The sequence below is a fragment of the Pseudophryne corroboree genome, chromosome 6, assembly GCF_028390025.1.
Source record: "Pseudophryne corroboree isolate aPseCor3 chromosome 6, aPseCor3.hap2, whole genome shotgun sequence".
NCBI classification, from domain to species: Eukaryota; Metazoa; Chordata; class Amphibia; order Anura; family Myobatrachidae; genus Pseudophryne; species Pseudophryne corroboree.
In genome coordinates, this window is record NC_086449.1 from 346,191,273 (window position 1) to 346,212,579 (window position 21,307).

Here is a 21,307-nt window from a genome sequence, read left to right on the forward strand (position 1 = left end):
GGAAAACTACAGGTAGTTTTTCCCTCACCGAACATAATACCCCTTTTTGGTGGTACTCGTATTATCAGAAATGTATAAAACATTTTCCATTGTCTCAATCATGTAACGTGTGGCCCTACTGGAAATCACGGTTGTCTCTTCACCGTCGACACAGGAGTCAGTATCCGTGTCGGCGTCTGTATCTGCCATCTGAGGTAACGGGCGCTTTAGAGCCCCTGACGGCCTATGAGACGTCTGGACAGGCACAAGCTGAGTAGCTGGCTGTCTCATGTCAACCACTGGTTTTTTTTTTTTTATACAGAGCTGACACTGTCACGTAATTTTCAACAGTACATCCACTCAGGTGTCGACCCCCTAGGTGGTGACATCACTGTTACAGACACTCTGCTTCGTCTCCACATCATTTTTCTCCTCATACATGTCGACACAAACGTACCGACACAGCACACACACAGGGAATGCTCTGATAGAGGACAGGACCCCACTAGCCCTTTGGGGAGACAGAGGGAGAGTATGCCAGCACACACCAGAGCGCTATATATATATATATATATATATATATATATATATATATATATATATATACAGGGATAACCTTATATAAGTGTTTTTCCCCTTATAGCTGCTGTATGTTTTAATACTGCGCCTAATTAGTGCCCCCCTCTCTTTTTTTTAACCCTTTCTGTAGTGTAGTGACTGCAGGGAAGAGCCAGGGAGCTTCCCTCCAACTGAGCTGTGAGGGAAAATGGCGCCAGTGTGCTGAGGAGATAGGCTCCGCCCCCTTTTCGGTGGCCTTATCTCCCGTTTTTCTGTATATTCTGGCAGGGGTTAAATGCATCCATATAGCCCAGGAGCTATATGTGATGTATTTTTTGCCATGTAAGGTATTTTTATCATGTTTTATTGCGTCTCAGGGCGCCCCCCCCAGCGCCCTGCACCCTCAGTGACCGGAGTATGAAGTGTGCTGAGAGCAATGGCGCACAGCTGCAGTGCTGTGCGCTACCTTATTGAAGACAGGAACGTCTTCTGCCGCCGATTTTTCCAGACCTCTTCGCTCTTCTGGCTCTGTAAGGGGGCCGGCGGCGCGTCTCCGGGACCCATCCAGGCTGGGCCTGTGATCGTCCCTCTGGAGCTAATGTCCAGTAGCCAAGAAGCCCAATCCACTCTGCACGCAGGTGAGTTCGCTTCTTCTCCCCTTAGTCCCTCGATGCAGTGAGCCTGTTGCCAGCAGGTCTCACTGAAAATAACAAACCTAAACTAAAACTTTCACTAAGAAGCTCAGGAGAGCCCCTAGTGTGCACCCTTCTCGTCGGGCACAGAAATCTAACTGAGGCTTGGAGGAGGGTCATAGGGGGAGGAGCCAGTGCACACCAGTTAGTCCTAAAGCTTTCTTTAGATGTGCCCAGTCTCCTGCGGAGCCGCTATTCCCCATGGTCCTTACGGAGTCCCCAGCATCCACTTAGGACGTTAGAGAAATATATATATATATATATATATATATATATATATATATATATATATATATATATATATATATATATATATATATATATATATATATATATACACACACATATACATACATACATATACACACACACACACAGATTATATAGATATGCATGTCCCTTACGTAGTACAGGGTAATTCAAAAGTCGCAGTACACCCTTTTGTTTCAAAAACTGTGCAGGAAATGGGAAAACGGAATACTCCAGTAAGGTATGAGTGAGGTGGGCTATCTTTTAGGGTATATACCGAACATGGGCGCCATCTTAAATCTAAGACCATTTTCTGCACAGTTTTTGAAACAAAAGGGTGTACTGCGACTTTTGAATTACCCTGAATATTTAAATAGCAAGCACCACTATGGCATGGTATACAGCATTATGGGCCTGATTCTGAGTCTGACCAGTGGCGATGTTGGATGCAGTAGAGAGATGTTTTCTGTTGGAGTTGCGCGGCAGATACTGTATATCTGATGGTGTTTGTACAGAGGTAACAGCCACAAAGAAGTGCCTAGAAAATGTGTTGGGCATTCCTGTGTTGTTACAGGGTGTTTGCTAATCAGATGCAGGTGTAGTGCAGTATGGAATTTTGCGGGCTTGTTGCTGAAAGTGGCTCAGTGCAGAGAGTCTGAATCGCTAACATTGGAGGCCACACTCAAATGGATGATTTGCACCTAGCAGAAGGTGCAACCGAAGGTGACAGGTTTGTAGTAGCATTAGCATGAAGTGGCAGACCCAACTGCAGCGAAGGATGAAAAGAAGGCCACGTCCGTTCCACCTCGACAGACCCCACCCTCCTCAACAAACCCCTGCCTTCATAAAGGCTGCTTCCAGAGTTTTCCCGGGCTAGTTTTCCATCCCAATCCACCCCTGCATGTAGCCCATTGTGGAGTTGTCCCGGGGAACTTGAGCTTTCATTTTCCTTTCAATGTTTGCAGTGCTGCTTGTTACAATGCAGCACAAGACATTAATAGTCTGTTAGACACCACAGCCTTATGACACCATTGCCAAATTTCTGAAGAAAGCATCTAGAACATGATGCAGACACCCACAAGGTAAGTAAATTCAATGGGTGCAGGGCATGCAGTGTGGGGCCTCTTGACTCAGGGCTATTTGCTCTGCACACCCATTACAGATACACCAGTTAAAACAACGTTAAGTCTGTTACACACTATGGGGTAAATTTACTATGGGGTTCGTTACACACTAAGGGGTAAGGTGGGAGCTTTTTAATTTTTTTAATTTTAATAACTTTGGATGTTGCCCATAGCAAACAATCAGATTCTAGCTATCTTCTAGAACAGGGATGGGGAACATTCGGCCCTCCAGCTGTTGTTGAACTACACATCCCAGCATGCCCTGCAACAGTTTTAGCATGGCCAAATAGCAAAACTGTTGCAAAGCATGCTGGAATGTGTAGTTCAATAACAGCTGCAAGGCCGAAGGTTCTCCATCCCTGTTCTAGAAGCAGCTAGATAGATAGCAACCAATCAGATTCTACTTGGTATCACCAGTTCTAAAAAAAAAAAAAAAAAACTTCCCGCCTTAGTAAATGTATCTCTATGTATATTTAAAGTTTAAACATGCTGTATAATTTGGGGGGGGGGGCTGCAATATGTACTGAATAGCTACTTTCAATATATGTATACAGCATGTTAACAATGGGGCATTTCAAATACTAATACACCTTGTGTTAGCTACAGGAGTTTTCCCACCCAGAATAGATTTGGATTGAACAAGAGTGAGAAGCACTAGCTACAGTAACTGCAATCATCATGAGGCATAACACCAGTATATAATGTTCAGCCCCCAGAATGTGGCAATCACATTGGTGAGTAATCCATGCTAAAGAGACATACCCACATACTGACACACACATTTACTTACCTTTGTATTTGATATTTGTCAGCTGAGAAAAGATTTTGTCATATGTAGGATTGAAAGAGCCAATCTGCATCAAAAAACAAGTAAAAAAGATTTTAGACCCATAGTATGAATTAGGATGGTGTTGAGTCATTGATGGTAAGAGCGAGCCCATCATTGTTATCCCATAAAACTTTAGCCATACAGCACTTGCCTATTCCCCATGAGTCTCCCAGTAGAAGCAGGGAAGAAGGAGTCTCTGATCACATGTACACGCAACTCACATGGACACCTCTCAGTGGGGTCTAAGACTTGGAGAGAGATAAAGTGGATGGAGATAAAGTAACAGCCAATCAGCACCTGTAATTTTTCAAAAACAGCCTGTAACATGAAAGGAGCTGATTGGCTGTTACTTTATATCCATCCACTCTCTCTCCAAGGCTTAGTACTAACCCGTCCCCAAATACAGATTATGTATTACACCAAACACACAGAAAAATTACTTCTTATTTAACATTTTGATTTAGAGAAAGTCACGCCTTGCCCATACAGGATTACATTGCTAAACAAAATATGGTATCATCTAGGATTCTTATTTGTAATATTATAATGATGCAATATTGACCAATAAAAACATTTCTTGAAGAGAAAGAAAAGTCCTGAGTTTTTATCATGTGTCTACATATGAGATATTCAGATAGAACTGACCCAAAATCCAAGGTTTCTTTTGTGAGACTCCAATGACCATCAGTGATAAGCGAGAACAAGTTATATTTCTCTGTATTTATTCTACCTGCCCATTGACTCACCATTACCACAGGTGTAGTATGTGTTGCCGGCGGTCGGGCTCCCTGCGGCCAGCATACCGGCGCTGGAATCCCGTCCGCCGGCATACCGACAGCTGGGCGAGCGCAAATTAGCCCCTTGCGGGCTCGCTGCGCTCGCCACGCTATCTAGTCTCCCTCCAGGGGGGTCGTGGACCCCCAAGAGGGAGAAAAGTTGTCGGTATGCCGGTGTGGAGATGTGCCCTGTGTCCCAGGGCACATCACTACAACAGTGTGCAGGGGATCTGTGTTCCCTGCAGAGCGCGAGGGTGGACAGCACTGGGGCAGTTTGTCTGTCCCCAGTGCTGGGTGTGCGGTGACGGGTGTCTGGTGCAGGGATCGGATGTTTCCCTGCACCAGGCTGTCGGCGGTGGCGAGTAGCGACGCGGCGGCGCTTTAAACTTGGTGCCGTTCTGGCCGCCAATCAGAAGCGCCGCCCGCGGCTTTTCGAATCCGGCGCAGTCCGCGAGCCAATCGCAAGGCGCCGGCCAATCAGAAGCAGGCGCGGCGAGCCAGTCGGCGCTCGCCGCGTCACAGGCCCCGCCCCCGGCATCTGACGTCAGACGCCTGGCGGGAGCCTAAGAGGTCGAGAAGCGCGCAGAGGAGCGCAAAAGAAGACGCCGGGCGGGAGCCGAGGAGAGAGAGGAGGCCGCGCCGAAGAGCGGCTAAGATCCCGGCGGCGCGAGGAAGAAGACGTCGCGGTGGAAGGTCCTGAGGCCGCGGAAGAGGCGAGGAGACGACCGGCTGCGGGAAGAAGATGTCCAGCGGCGGCTGGACGCGTCGAGGCGACGGCGGCGCCGCTGGCCAGGATGGGCCAGTGGCCGAAGATTGAAGAAGAGAGCACCGGAGAGGTCACCAGGGGTGGAAAGTAAGAGAGCTGACGAAGCTCCCCCCTGGTGCCTCTCCCAGCGGGTCAGGTAGGCCCTTCTCAGGTGCCCCTGTACCCGCTCCTCCCTAGACCACCGGGTGTTCGGGCATTAGGCCCGTGGGCAGAGTCAGGCCCTCCCGGTCTGCGGGCAATCAGTCGGGCCCTCCCGGCCCATGGGCACAGTCAGGCCCTTCCGGCCTGTGGGCACCTTTAGTCGGGCCCTCCAGGCCCATGGCCACGCGCAGTCGGGGTCCCCCCCCCCCCCGGCCCGTGGCCCTGCTAAAGATTTGGGGGTCACCATTTGGGTGGTTTGGGTATTAGGCCCAAGCTACCCCTCCAGCGCCAGTTAGGCGGGCATTAGGCCCGAGGGCAAGTACAGGCAATAGGCCTGCGGGGACAGTAGGGGGCATTAGGCCCTACTTCAGTTGGCGGTCGCTAGAGATATATAAAGGTGACGCTGGGTACTAGGCCCAGGTCACCCGAGTGACGAGTTAGGCGGGCGCTAGGCCCGTGGGTGAAGTCAGGCCTACGGCCTGTGCGCAGTCAAGGGGCTCTAGGCCCAGTGAATAAGTGTTCCCCCGAGGCGAAGAAAGGTGGCACTGGGCACTAGGCCCAGGCCACCCTGAGGTGTTTAGGTAGGCAGGTCCGCTTGACCCGAGCCCCATAGAAGGAAGTATACAGGAGGTGGGCAGGCTGTGTGGCGCCCACCCCCTTCCAGCGGTAGGTAGGGATTTAAAGGGACAGCACCGTGGGATCTTGTAATCCGATATTGTGATGTATGTTGTTACCGTGCAGGGCAAAGTGTCTGTTTGTTTTAAGTTTGTGCATAGTTGTGTTGCACCACCCACACGAGCTAGTTTGAGGGCTCTGTTTATGTAGCTAGTGTAGCGGACGCACACTAGGGTAGTTCTTGGCCCTGCACGGCTGTTTTCTCTTTACCTCCTTACAGGGACCTGTAAGTGGAGAAGATCGGAGTCCAAGACTTGTAACGGTGAGTAGCATCTGTGTGCGTTTGTCCCTTGTCTGTCCCCGAGCGCCGGAATCGGGATTGCTCACGGACGTGAGAATCCCCTTTATCACACTACGTGCGAGAGCGCAAGTGTGTGAAATCTGGGTGGCTGAGGCTTTGTGCCAGTGATGACCTTTCACCCAACCGGTGAAGGTCGCTGTCACCCCTGGGGTATCCCCTCTTCTGGTGGAAGAAGGGTTGATACCCCCCTTAAGGTAGACTATTTTCTCCTCCGCTCGTTCGTCTGTCAGCTCCGAGAGGGAATCGCCGTGTCCGGATCCGACTGAAGATTGCCAGGTCCGTTGAAGGTTCCGGTACCTGAAGGTGAGAGAGAGCGGCGCCTGGTGAGTACCGAAACTACACCTGCACGGCAGCAGGCACCACCACACGCACCGCCGCACCTCTTACACCGGCAGTCAGGGTTTCTGGCACTGGTATGGTGGTCGTCGGGAGCCCGGCCGCTGTCATCCTGAAGACCACCCCATTACCACACACCAAGACATACCAAGAGTACTGCCTTTGGAGGGGTGTGTTCAGTGTAGGACATTTCTGAATCCAATTAGTAAACAATTTTTTCATGTCTCAATGAAGCACCAGTTTTTTGTGCACGCTGTACATGCAATAATTATTTCTCCTTCATCTATGTATTGACATTGGAGCTTTGCTTACCTTCCGAAAGTTGAAGCTCCTTCACCTCTATACCCCGTTCGTGTTCTTTTTATTGCTGCCATTGGCAGTCCATTTTTTTTTCTAAACGTATTTTTGTAGACCTTTATTTTCACCAAAATCACAGTAGCTGGCAGCTGCGGGATTTATTATTTATTTATTACCAGTTAGTTATATAGCGCACACATATTCCGCAGCGCTTTACAGAGAATATTTGCCCATTCACATCAGTCCCTGCCCCAGTGGAACTAACAATATATATTCCCTACCATATGTACACACATTCACGCTAGGGTTCATTTTTGTTGAGAGCCAATTAACCTACCAGTATATTTGTGGGAGGAAACCAGAGTACCCGGAGGAAACCCACGCAAGTATGGGGAGAATATACAAACTCCGCACAGTTACGGCCATGGTGGAAATCAAACCCATGACCTCGGCCAGTACGGATGGTGTAATGGTTAGCATTACTGCCTCACAGCACTAAGTATCCCGCGTACTGCGGGATACTTACAACATTCTGAGGAGGTATCACAGACGGTATTGCCTCCTGCATACTCCCACTGTTTCAGCGGGAGCATGTCTCCCCCTCTCTCTATGGAGAATAAGTCTTTATGTCACAGTCAGCGCCCAGCACGATCACAGGAGCATCCGGTATCTGGTGCCAGGGTAGAGGGTTAAGAGTATACTGCCTGTAATATTAGTCCTGCACTAGACACATGGAGACAGTTGGCCATTCTTAATGACATCAGCCATCCCTTTATGTTTGGTCCAGATGGGAGGTGCTTAGGGATGGACATTGATATTTAGCAATGGTCAATTGTTTGCCACCAATGGAGGATGTCTGATGGTTCTCCTCCATCGATGGCAGACTTACTCTGATTGCCAGCCATGTCCCACTGCAGAGATGCAAGGCATTTGATGTTCATCGATATTCCTGACAATGATTTCATGCAGTTGATGTAAAGCAGTGGTTCTCAAGTACCCCCAACAGTTTATGTTTTCCAGGTCTCCTCACAGGATTGCAAGTGAAATAATTTGCTCCACCTGTGGGTCTTTTATAATGTGTCAGTAAGTAATAAATAAACCTGTTCAACTGCTAGGTGACCTGGAAAACATGAACTGTTGGGGGTACTTGAGGACAGAGGTTGAGAACCACTGATGTAAAGCACCAATAGCACCATCAATGGGGAAACCTTCGTTGTCAATCCCTAGAGGTACTATATATCAATCCAGCACTGCCTCCCTAGAAGCCATCCCAAATTGCAAGCCCGGCAAGAGAGAGAGCAGTTTCTTGCTTTCTAATCTCTCCATCTGAAAAGAGGATGAGGCAATTGGGTAGAGTGTCTGGGTAGTTCTTCCTGTGAATTATGCACAACAGCAGTCTTCTTTCTTCCTGCATTCTTTGATTATATCTGGAAACGCGAGAGCATCCAGGATTAAGATTGGAGGAGGGACATGGCAAAAGGTTTGTTTCTATCTCAAATGTCAAACCAAATTGCTCTAAGACCAATGGAATTTGAGGCAGTGGACTGATTGCTGCAATTTGCAGGCAAAACACTCCTCTGCTATTCCCACCGGAGGTAAATGTTCTCTCTCCCCAATACCAATTTTAGATCTCTTCCAATAGGGAACTGCTATAGGACTATGGGGGTCATTCCGACCCGATCGCTCGCTGCAGTTTGTCGCAGCGATCGGGTCGGGACTGCACATGCGCCGGCGTGCGGCAGCTGTCGGTGCCTAGCGATCGCCTCTGAGACAGAGGCGGTAGCTGGATGGGAGGGCGCTGAACGGCAGTGTTAAGCCGCCGTTCAGGGGGAGCGGTCCGGACAACGCAGGCATGGCCGGACAGTTGGGGGGTGGTCCGCAATGGCTGCGTGATGTCTAACGCAGCCGCTGCAGGCCGGGGAGCGACTAGTAGCTACTCTTGAAGTGCAAAGGCATCACCGCTGTGCGATGCCTTTGCACTTCTGCAGGGGGGGGGGGCGGCGCACTGACATGTGGGGCGGACTAGACCTGTGCTAGGCGTCCCCCCACGTCTGTGTGAATGATCGTAGCTGTGCTAAATTTAGCACAGCTATGATCAACTCGGAATGACCCCCTATGTCTGAAATCATCATAATATGTGCACGGAGGTAATGTTCCTATTTAATGACTGGGATCGCTGTGTAAAGCTGCCAATACATGTTAAGATTATCCGTACAACTAGCTAACCAATTGGTTGGTTGGAATGAAAATCTGCAAACGATAATCCAACATTTGATCCCAGAAGCCAGAAAACTGTCAAAAAAACGGTTAGTTAAAGCAAATGGATTCTGCTTCGAATAGTAAATGCAAAAATAAAGTAGAAGCAGACTGAAACGTGGGTGCTCTGAGGCAATACTAATGGGGGAGGAGATAGCAATTACTGTGAAGAGAGGCAATGGAGTCTGATGGCAAAGCAGAGAGGTATTCGGTACAGGTGACAAATGAGGGGCCATTAGTGAAACATAACGATCAGGTAATATGAATTATTTCCATGTTGCAATGTTGGATGGAACTGGATCGGCATGTGACTGGAAGGTGCAGATGTCTTGCAAGGGCAGAGAACTGCTGAGTGACATGAGTTATGTCTGGAGGTAGCAGGACTTACTTGGGGGAGAGTCAGAGCAATGTGAGCGTCAGCTGCCAGCATCTATGTAAGATTTGGTGTACATGTGTTTGGAGGTGGCATATGTCCATTGGAAATGTGAAATTATGATCTACTTGTGTTTATGGGATACAACACAGACAGCATTCAGGGGTCTAATAAAAGTATTTTGCAGAACATTTTTACTTGAAGTACAAATAGTGTATGATAATATCATGAAATGGAACACTGAATTTATAGAATGTAAGCTCTCACGAGCAGGGCCCTCTTCCCTCATGTGCTTATCCTTTTCTTACGTTAACCATCTTCAACTGCACCAAATCCTGTGGTTTTCTGCCACCCTGAAACTTATTTCAGTGTCATCTGCTGTGGTAGCTATGTTTATTGACCCTGTCCTGGTCCTTTATTGTCGTCATCTGTATAGGTGCATAGTGCATACACGGCGAGATTCGGGCTAACCCCGATTCTCACTATGCGTCAGGGGCTAGGTCGGCATCGCAAGCACATAATGAGTGTGCTTGCGATACGGACTATGTGCGATTTTGGCTAAGTGTCAATTTTGACTTTTATACTAGATAGTCAAAATTGACTTGCCTGCAGAGTCACAGTCACACTTTCACCTTGCGAATCGATCTGCACTAACTTTTTACGATTTTGACTATATAGGCAAAATGAAATATCTCACCGTGTGTACACACCATTAGTCGCTGTTTTCCTAGTTTAGTTATTTGTTTATGTACTCTGTAATTAGGTGCTGCGGACCCTTTGTTGCACCATATAAAATTAATAATAATACTAATAATAATGTAACTACAGTAGTTCTAACTCTTTAGGAACAGCTTACCCATAAAAATCAATGTATTCAGATCACTACAACAAGCGTGCACTGTGTCTCACCTCTATGAGAATTCCCAGCACAGCCAGACCGTCTGCAGTCTCCATTGCTACATTAATGTCTGCGTATTTCGAGTTATAATGCACAATATGCAGCTGGAAGAAATGGTATACGTTAGCGTACACTTGATCTCTGTCTGGGTAAATGTTTGCTTAATATAATTCAGTGGTAAAGTCATGAAAAAAAATTATGTTTTGATAACTTAGAAGATTTAGGAGGAATGATGCAGAGGAGTAATTAATATGTAATATACATATGACCTTACTTCAACTTGGATTTTTAAAACCACAGTATTAAAAAAACCCAACCCCACACACAGGCACTAAACACGTACAGTGGGTTCAGGAAATACCCCAACTGGAGCTCGCCTGATCAGCTAACCCTGTACTTTTGTAGTCTCTCCAGGCAGCGAGCATGGATACTCATTGGTGCTACTGGTCTATCAAATGAACCAGACATTTGAGAGTTCACATGTGGTCTGATGTTTTCAGAACCCCCTTTACTTTGTGTGATCAGGGGGGCATAGCAACCATTGAGTGTAATGTTATAAATATGAGCAAGAATAGGTTGATTCATGAACAGGACCACTTGAATCACAAATACTTTTTATCAGTATAACAGATCTTTTAAGAGTAATTATAAGTAAGTAACAAATACTACTTTTCCTTAAAATCATGGCTTAATCCTGTAAGCCACCTATACCTACTGAATACCAGAGATCTACAGATAAGGGTCAATCCTCTGATCCATCACTGGCTGTACTGTGCTGAATTACACAACTCAAGCCAAAACTTGTGCCGAATGCCCAGTTGTAGCTATTTTGCCTATTTAAACAACTGACTACCCACATAAAAATACACAGACATGAAGTAGACTCCTGCCATTTCCTCAATTTGGGCCTAATTACATTGATCCTCTGCTATATCAGAATACCCAAGTTTCTCATGCGACAGACTACATGTTCTAACTCTCTGACTGTGGCTCATCAGACGCTTTTCTGATGAACCTTTTGCTCCCCTGCCTGGTGCCCTGCAATGCATGTATTTTTACTAGGGATGAGCGGGTTCGGTTCCCTGAGAACCAAAGTTCCACCCCCCACCCCGAACTTCATGCTACGAGTTTGGATCCGAGCCAGGCTCTGGTTTTTCCGTCAGACTCAGAAACGAGAACGAGGCAAAACGTCATCATCCCGCTGTTGGATTCTCGCGGGTTTTGGATTCCATATAAGGACCATGCGTCGCCGCCATTCTCCAGTCCTGGAGAGTGTAGCGTGAGGATGTGTCTCATCAGTGTCTGTGCGGGAAAGTGATGTGGCGCGTGGGGTGGCGACCTGCTCTTTTGTGTCATTCCAGTTCTGTCTTGTGCTGCATCAGTCCAGTGGTGGTGTCTTGTGCTGCATCAGTCCAGTCACAGTGGTGGTGTTCTGTGCTACCATAAGTCCAGTGCTACTGTATAAGTCCAGTCCAGTGCAGTGGTGCTGTGTTGTGCTGCATCAGTCCAGTGGTGGTGTCCTGTGCTGCCATAAGTCCAGTGGTGCTGCTGTATAAGTCCAGTCCAGTGGTGGTGTCCCATGCTGCCATAAGTCCAGTGGTGCTGCCATATCAGTCCAGTCCAGGGGTACTGCCATATCAGTCCAGGGGTGCTGATGTATAAGTCCAAGGGTGCTGCCGCATAAGTCCAGTCCACTGTTTCTGCAGCATAAGTCCAGGGGCACTGCCGTATAAGTTCTTTGTGAGGAAGATGAAATATGACAGCAGTCATCCTGTTGCAAAGCGAATAACCGAGGCCTTGACAGCTATGTTGCTGTTAGACGTGCATCCGGTATCCACCATTAGTGCAATGGGATTTAGACAATTGATGGAGGTAGTGTGTCCCTGGTACCAAATCCCATCTAGATTCCACTTCACTAGGAAAGCGATTCCCTGACTGTACAGGGACATTAAGTAAAGGGTCCTCAGTGTCCTGAAAAATGCGGTTGTACCCAGTGTCCACTTAACCACGGACACGTGGACAAGTGGAGCAGGGCAAACTAAGGACTACATGACTGACAGCCCACTGGGTAGATGTATTGCCTTCCGCAGCAACAGCAGCGGGACCAGTAGCAGCATCTCACAAACGCCAGCTTGTTCCTAGGCAGGCTACGCTGTGTATCACCGGTTTCCGTAAGAGGCACACCGCTGACAACCTCTTACGGAGGGTGTGGATCATTAGATCGACACTGTCTAGGTCAACAATGTTTAGGTCGACCACTATAGGTCGACAGTCACTAGGTCGACAGGGTTGGAAGGTCGACAGGGTTGGAAGGTCGACAGGGTTTCTAGGTAGACATGCTAGGTCGACAGGTCAAAAGGTCGACGTGAGGTTTTTTTCATTTTGGTGTCGTTTTCTGCGTACAGTAACCAGAAAGCCGAATTAGTGCACAGTGTCCCCTTGCATGGCTCGCTTCGCTCTGTTCCGATTACCGTTCCTATCGTAGTCCACGTGGATCGTTAAGTATGAAAAAGTTAAAAAATATTTTTATTTTTTTTAAAAAGCCATGTCGACCTTTTCACCTGTCGACCTAGAAACCCTATCGACCTTACAACCCTGTCGACCTAGTGACTGTCGACCTAAACATTGTTGACTTAGACAGTGTCGATCTTCAGACCGGATCCCCTTACGGAAACTGAGGGACATCATTGCACAATGGCTTACCCCACTTAGACGCTCCTGGGGATTTGTGATATCGGACAACACCACCAATATTGTGCTGGGCAAATTCCAGCACGTCCTATGTTTTGCACATACATTTCATTTGGCGATGCAGAATTTTTTTTCTAAATGACAGGGGCATGCAGGAGATCCTGTCGGTGGCCCGAAAAATTAGGTGTTCAGAATAGACTGGAAATGAGCGTAAATTAATGTTATTGAGGTTAATAATCCCCTTTAGAATGTAAGCTCTCACGAGCAGGGCCCTCTTCCCTCGTGCTTATCCTTTCTTACTTTAATAATCTTCAACTGCACCAATTCCATCAGTCTTCTGCCACCTGATACTTATTCCAGTGTCATCTGCTGATGTAACGGTTTATTTACCCTGTACTTGTCCTATATTGTCATCAACTGTAAGTTGCTGTTTTCCTGTTCGATTATTTGTTTATGTATTCTGTAATTGGGCGCTGCGGAACTCTTGTGGCGCCATATAAATAAAAGGATAATAATAATAATAATAATAATAATAATAATAATAATAGTAGTAATAAAGTAGGATCAAAATTACCCCCAAAACCTGAGATTTTAGCCGTTTTTATGTTTTTTTCAAAAATCAACCAGATCCAAAACATGAAAAATGCCTGCCGCACATCTCTAATTCTTACTAGTATATCTGACTATACTCCATTACTGTTGGTGCTTGCAGATTTACAATAGTCTAGTGCTACCTGTGAGCGTTACTAGTGTGCACCATTCAATAGCACAGATTGTTTTTGTACAACTTCAGAAAACCAGCAACCTCATGCTTTGAGCACTAAATGTGTGGATGCATGTATGTATTTACTGAACTTGCTAAACCTATAAATACACTACAATTAAATGTATTCTCAAGGCGCGCACACCACACACACACACACACACACACACACACACACACACACACACACACACACACACACACACACTAAGGGTTAAGACCTATTTGGGGTATAGATTACCTCAGCTGCAAACCTCTTGCCCCCAATGCAGTGTTCTGACCCAGTGGGGCTGGCCAGGTTGCCCCAGTGAAAGTGTAGTTCTGAAGCTATATAGCGGAAAGGTGGGATCTCCATATACATACTCAGAAGTAGATTCACAGACACTAAGAAAGAAATAAAAAGCACACATATAGACACGTTTATTCCTGTACAGTCATTACTGACCACAGAGGAGGTGGGCAGAGTTCTTCATTTGTGTACCTGTATGGCCATTGTTGATTATAGTGAAGGAATCTGTGCTGGAAGCATTATATCCATACAGTCTGATGGGCTCCAGGGTGGAATCATACTGCAGTATGCTACGGTGGAAATCAAGTGGTGACTGGTATACACCGCCACAGAAGCTGTATTTTATTGGCCAGTTGCTCTCACCCTCATTACCTAGGAGAGAAGATTCAGAAGTTGAATTACTATTTTAAATGGCAATTAACAGTAACCTTGTACTTTCGGTATTCCCCCAATAATAATCAAGGTGGACAGGAATGTATTTATTCAGTGCAGTAATACAATGCATTCTCTAACCAAAACAAAGTTCTCCTTTGCACTTGGACAATTGTATATAAAATTGTTTTTGGGGTGTTTCACTGGACACTTGTAGAATCCTCTGCAGACCTAACTAAAATACTCTGTGTAGGTCTCTTTCCTGGTTAGTAATTGAAAAGAGTACTGTATTTGTAATTTCCAGATAGTGAAGGAGTAAGCTCTTTGTAACGACAATGACAAAGGCCTCAGTGTCCTATTGCAAGGTTCATTGTCAGTAACAGCAGAGCTAAACAAGCAATTCCTCTTTGTAACCGTAACTGCAGATGTGTAATTAATGGCAGGTTTCTGCTTTATCATCCTACCACACTGGTGCCAGATTAAGATCTAGTATCACTTCTAAAATACCAAACAAGTTACATTTTAAGGCAAGTGTAAAAACATACATGTGCATGGCTTGTTCACAAATTATTTATAGTGAATCAGATAAGAAGCAATGTAAAGTCAGCAGGCTTGTGTCCTGTACTAGGAAACGTCTTCAGACTTTTGGGGCCGGATGTAATGACGCCCAATCTGTGACATTTTTTTTTAAAGGGGCAATCACTTACAGGGCAAAACCCATGCCTTGTAAGCACTGCCGGATTAAGGGTGGTGGGGGCCCATAGGCAACAAAGTTGTGGGGCCCCCCCACTATGATACCCCTGAGCACCCCCCCCCCCACACTTCTGCATAATGGACCCTGTAGACGTGTCCAGCTCATCTTCAGTGTGTCAGACATGAGTGGCTGGGTTGAAGAAGAGATAGTGGAGGCAGCAGCACAGGGTGTCCGGCTGGTGGGCGGCTGTGGACTAGAGGCAGTGCCTTGGTATGTGACTGGCGCTGCTCCTCGCTCTGCAGCTACCAGAGTCTATGTGTATGGTGTAAGAGGCTGACAGTCCCCGCAGGAAGGATTCCCGGGAGCTGCCAGCAGGTAATTCAGGGGTAGCATAGAGGTGGTGAGCTGTGGGCACTCTCTACTTAGTCAGTGATAGCAAGAGCATGGAGAGGGTCTCTCAGGAAGTCACTGCAATATTCTTTGCTGTTAATGAACAGCTCAGCCGCCGAACAGAGACTCTTCCAATTCAAAGAGTAATGTGTGGGGGCCCCAGGACGAACTTCCCCTGTCGCTCCTGCTTTAATCTGGCCCTGCTTGTAAGTGATTACCCCTTTAAAAAAAAAAAAAAGTGAGATCAGCCGGCATCTCGCACCTCCGGCGATCTTGGGCATCATTACATCCGGCCCTTGATTACAAAACATTTTCTACAAATCAGTTAGGGCCAGATGTGCGAATTCTTGAAAAGTGATACATTGCACAGTGATAAAAGTATCAAACAACCAGCTCCTGTTATTTTTCAAACCCAGCCTGTAACATGGCAGTTAGGAGCTGATTAGCTTGTACTTTATCCCTATGCAATTTATCATTTTTCACGGCTTAGTACATCTCCGCAGGTCCGGATTAAGCCTTGGGGGTGCCCAGGGCGCTTAAGACAGGGGAGCCCCGATGGAAGGCGAGGGGATGTATATTAAATTGTGCATACAACCCAACATGTCCCATTCCTGGAGGGAAAAATGCTCTCTACCTGGACTTCCCACTTAATATATGATTGGCGTCACCTGTGTTGAACTATTTAATTGATAAGAAAGGTACTTCAACACAGGTAATTGCAATCATAAATTAAGAAGGAAGTCCAGATGGAGAACAATCTGGAATGGGTCATGGTGGGAGGTATAGATTGTGCATATTAAATTTAAACCAATTGTGTATATTAGTTTTAACTCATAGTTTAATAATGCCTGGGTACTGTTTATAGCTCCACCTAATTGAAAGAAGACTATTTTATAAACTTTTCTTGTAGTGGAACAAAGACAACTTAACCTTAAAATACATATAGAAAAATAAATGTTTTTCTTGTCGCAAGAATAGCAGCAGCAGCAGCCTCTGTACTACTTACACACTGGGACAGGACTCAGGAGTGCTCTCTGTGTGGGTCTCTCTCTAGACCCAAATGGTTTAGTTGCATAACAGTTTAAACAGGACTCAGACACCCAGGCAGGGAGAAGGAGAAGCTGGGATCCCTGTGTCACTTACAGCTCTCTCCATCGTCCTCTCTCCCCTCTGGTCAGAAATCTTTGTCGGTAGCTCAAGAAACATGATATTCCTGTGTCTCCGCCTGCATGCTGCTGGTTCTGCTGCTGCTGCTTAAGAGGGAAAGCTAGTGATGTCAGTGTGCTCTGGCCGGGGGGACCCCTGACAAAGGAGGCCCGGGGTACAGTATACCCTGCATCCCCCCCTTAATTTGGCTATGCATCCCCCTACCCCTAGATCCAATTGGTAACTGAAACAAGGTCCTGTAATCTGGATCTCTAAAAAACAACCATCATCCAATTTCTTGCAACATACCCTATAACAGGAACTACTCCTGATGAGCACCATACAACTATGCATCGGTTAGCACAGAAATTGTGTCCTAGTGAGTTCAATACTACTTGTGTTTCACCGGAACTTGCTCAATCCCAAGCATTTTTATTCAATAAGTCGGGGAATTCGACTTGTCGAATAGTACGTGAATCGGCGGTATAGCTGCCGATTCAAGTACTTTTGAGGGAAACGGGGCCAAATTAGACAGGATTTGGCCCCGTTTACGACCATCTCAGTCCGACATAACAAAATGTCGGATTGAGATGAGGGACTGTTGAGGAGAGGAGGAAGAGCAGCGCGGGAGGAGACGGTGGGGGCACAGGGGGGAGAGCAGCGCCGGAGGAGACGGGGAGAGCCAAGAGTGCAGGGCTACAGCAGCTGGCAGCGTAGCCGGAGGATGTCAGAGCCACTGCTCACTGCAGCGTCCACCCGGCTCCAGCAAGCAAGGTCCCGCTTGCTGGAGCCGGGTGGACGCTACAGTGAGCGGCGGCTGTGATATCCTCCGGCTACACTGCCAGCTGCTGTAGCGCTGCACTCCCGGTTCTCCCCAGTCTCTGCTCTCACCCTGTACCCGTGGCTCTCCAGTCTCCTCCGGCGCTGCTCTCACCCTGTGCCCCCACCGTCTCCTCAGGCGCTGCTCTCCCCCTCTGCCCCCACCGTCTCCTCCGGCGCTGCTCTCCCCCTCTGCCCGCATCTTAATTCGTCTTTTTTTAAAGTCGAATTGAGATTGCTTTGAATAGCCCAGGTCGGATCCATTCTGACAAATGGATCCAACTTCAATTGAATATACCCCTAAGTATCAATGATCACCCAACATATTCTTAAAGTCAGTTCCAATAATAGAGATACAGTATGGTCATTGTCACTCCAACCCCACCATTTCTTTCATACAATTGTCAATCAGTAAGAAAGAAAGGGGAGGAGACCCCAATAGTATGTTAACCAAGAAACAATTACACCCAGTGATTGATTACATAAATATAAACCTCGGAAACCAGATCTCCTTGCAAAAGATGCGAGTTACTGTGTATAACAAGTGATCTATAACAGAATTTCCGTTGTGTCCTTAACTGCGCAAGAGGCTGCCTGGCTACACCAACTCCCCGAACAAGTGTCTCCCCAAAACACTTCAATTTAACTAGAACACAATATGGATGGGCAGTGGTTGAGGCTAGGCGCCCCTGTACAACATGTCAGTCACTTAAAAATGGATTTATACATTCCTTTGCGGAGGACGTTCCTCAAGATTCTCTTTTGGTCAGTACGTTTTCACTCTCAGTACATGAAATAGAATGAGAACATATCATGTGTAGTAAAGTTAAGATTTAATACAACACATATACATAAACCGAAATGTTTCTAAAATAAAAATTCCATGAGTCCAGGTATAAGGTGCTACAGATGAAACAATTACCAGAGCAATTGGAGAACTGGGTCGAAACAGTCCTCAAACAAGCGTGTAATTAGATAGTCACCACAACGATCCTCCCGGGTAGGTAGTCAGGTGTACTTCTCTGGTAAAAGCAAGGCAGTCCACCCTTCACCGGAACACAGGATCCACAAGAACAGCCAACGCGTTTCAACCCAAACTGCTATGGGTCTTTACTACACATGATATGTTCTCATTCTATTTCATGTACTGAGAGTGAAAACGTACTGACCAAAAGAGAATCTTGAGGAACGTCCTCCGCAAAGGAATGTATAAATCCATTTTTAAGTGACTGACATGTTGTACAGGGGCGCCTAGCCTCAACCACTGCCCATCCATATTGTGTTCTACTGTGTATAACAAGGCAGTAGCTATGTACATATTGCACTTGCCTACTGTAATAATTCTAGAGTTTACAAAACAAACTTTTACAGGGAAGAAAAGTTACTTTTCTTGTAGATACTGTAAAATGTTTAGACTTCAACCGTTGCATTTATATATGATCAATACAGCATAGTATATAAAGAAAAAGAGCTCTACCTCGCCGCCCACTTCAGACTGTTGTGTATGCGCCTGGGTTACACCGGGAGAGAACAGTAGTATATGCACCTGGGTTACACCAAGAGAGAACAGTAGTATACGCAGGGCCGGATTAACAATGGGGCAGGTGGAGCTGCAGCTCCAGGCCCCCCATTGAAAATAGGCCCACAGGAGGAGACAGACAGCCCAGACAGGATACATGGAGGTGTGAGGTGTGTGTGTGGGGGTGTGAGGTGTGTATGTAGGGGTGTGAGGTGTGTGTGTGTGTGTGTATATATATGGGGGTGTGAGGTGTGTGTGTGCATCTGTATGGGGGTGAATGTGTTAATGGGCATTGGGATGTAGAAATTGTTGGGTTACAGAGTGCTAGGTGGGGGTGAAGTTAATGGGGGCTGTGTGAGCATAGTATGGGTGCCGCTGTGTGAGCGTAGCATGGGCGCTGCTCACAATCGGCTCTAGCTTTAGTATCTTCTTTGCGTAGCTATTAATAAGGTTAGGGCTCTCTTTTTATATGCAGTACTGTATATAGAGATGTCACATTTATGATATCGCTTATACCCCTTTCAGACCACCAGCTATGAACACGGGATATTGGCACATGAGCGCACATAACCCATGTTCAGGTGCAGTCAAGGGAAAAATAGAGGGTCGAGTATTTCAACCCTGGTAGCGAGCAGGATTGAACTTGTGTTCAACCCAGCTTGGTGTGTACGGGCAGCGCTTGGAGATCATATGATCTCCGAGTGCAGTCACCGCTCATGTCACCAACCTGGCAATATGCCAGGTTGCAGACAGCGGCAGCGGGGCGCCTGAGGCGGGTCGACTCAAGTTGTGTGAAAGGGGTATTCATGACCCATAATCTCTTTAGTAGAGAAGTTTCAAATTAATATAATCACTAAGCGCCATTTTTCCTATTTTGTTAGGTTAAAAAGTATGGTTTCTTTTTGTAGACTTTCATATTACACTGTTGATACAGATGTAGCCACGCTCATCCATACTGTAGCTCGGCCGCACGGGCACACAGGCCGCTCTGTGCTGTGGCTTAATACGCTGCTCATGTATTCCTATGGGCGCTTGTACTTAGACGCACACATGCGTCCTAGTCTTGGGCACACTTGATTGCCACAAATGTGCCAAGCTGCAGGATGGATGAGCGTGGCTACAGCTGTATAAGTAAAGTGTTAAGAAAGGCTCTTGATACAACCCATGATGCAGGCCACACCCCCACACCACTGGTCATGCCCCCCACATCACTAGTCACATCCCCTGTGGCAGCACACAATAGTCCTTTCAGAAATTTCAGCTCCAGGCCCATGTGAGCCTTAATCTGGCACTGAGTATACGCACCTGGGTTACACCAGAAGAGAACAGTAGATACAAATAATGACCCCAGTAGAGTGCAGTGCCAGATACACCGATAATGCCCCCACAGTGCTGCTTACCGCCACCGCTCCTGTGTCTGAGGCCTCTGCCTCTTACAGTCACCGCCGACGCCCAGGCTCTGCCGCCGCTCCCGCTGATACTGCTTCATCCGAGGGCCAGGGAGAAGAGCGCAGCGCACACGTGTCTCCTCCCCTCAGTCCAATCCTGTGTCACCGCCACCCGGAATCACCTGTTCCCGTGGCTGGGGAGGAGAGCACAGAGCACCTCTCCTCCATCAGTCTCTTGTAAGCCCCGCCCTCACGCAAGAGGGCGTGGCTAATACTCAGCAGGGCCTATCGGTGAGTTCACCGGCTCCCCGGTGGCCCAGTCCGAGCCTGAATAAAGGTGAAGGTTGCAATGTGCCTTAAATAGGCCATCTCTGCTCAAGCAGCTTACTAGAGCAGTCTAGCTGCATTAGACATTCCCTTTACTGTAGCCACTGACACAAATTATTCTCTGGATTATGGGGTATAATTATTGAACAGTGGATATTCAATGCCACAGATTCTCGGATACTTTGACCTTTGAATTTAAAATAATAGTTGCAAAAATCAGACTTGTTTTACATTCATTGTTATTGCAGTTTTAAATCTAGCAATTAAAATTGATGACAATTGGCAGCTTAGAAAACCCAGTATTTAGTAAATATATCCCTAGTGTGCTTGTCAAAGTTTCTTCTATCACGGATTGTGAACAATTCAGAAATGTTTACGTTTTGAGGAAAAAACAAACACACACACACACACACACACACACACACACACGGCATTCACTTAGCCCTAAAAAAACATTCTGGGAGGAAAAAACCTTGTGGTTTTCTTTGTTTTTTTGCTCCTGAAAACACACAGAATCCGTGGTAATGTTTCGTTACTGCCTCATCTAGTTTAAAAGCCCTCTTGCCGTTTCTGTTACAGCTGACAATATGACCATCTCCTTGGTCTCTCAACCCTGCTGCCTCTGCATCATTGTCGCTGCCCTTGACTGTCACTCCTAG

The 21,307-nt window shown here is 46.8% G+C and overlaps 1 protein-coding gene across 3 annotated transcripts in view; it reads right to left on the reverse strand.

Moving 5' to 3' along the window:
* CA12 (carbonic anhydrase 12) overlaps positions 1-21,307 on the reverse strand; it is an 83,944-nt gene that overhangs the window by 37,332 nt on the left and 25,305 nt on the right. For 2 of the 3 annotated variants that reach the window (XM_063926534.1, XM_063926533.1), the window contains 4 exons: positions 14,186-14,365; positions 13,946-14,088; positions 10,262-10,354; positions 3,393-3,456 (listed from right to left, as the gene is read on the reverse strand). In XM_063926534.1, coding sequence (XP_063782604.1) covers positions 3,393-3,456; positions 10,262-10,354; positions 13,946-14,088; positions 14,186-14,365 — 480 coding nt within the window. The remainder of the gene's footprint in view (positions 1-3,392; positions 3,457-10,261; positions 10,355-13,945; positions 14,089-14,185; positions 14,366-21,307) is intronic. The other variant, XM_063926535.1, reaches the window with a different exon arrangement.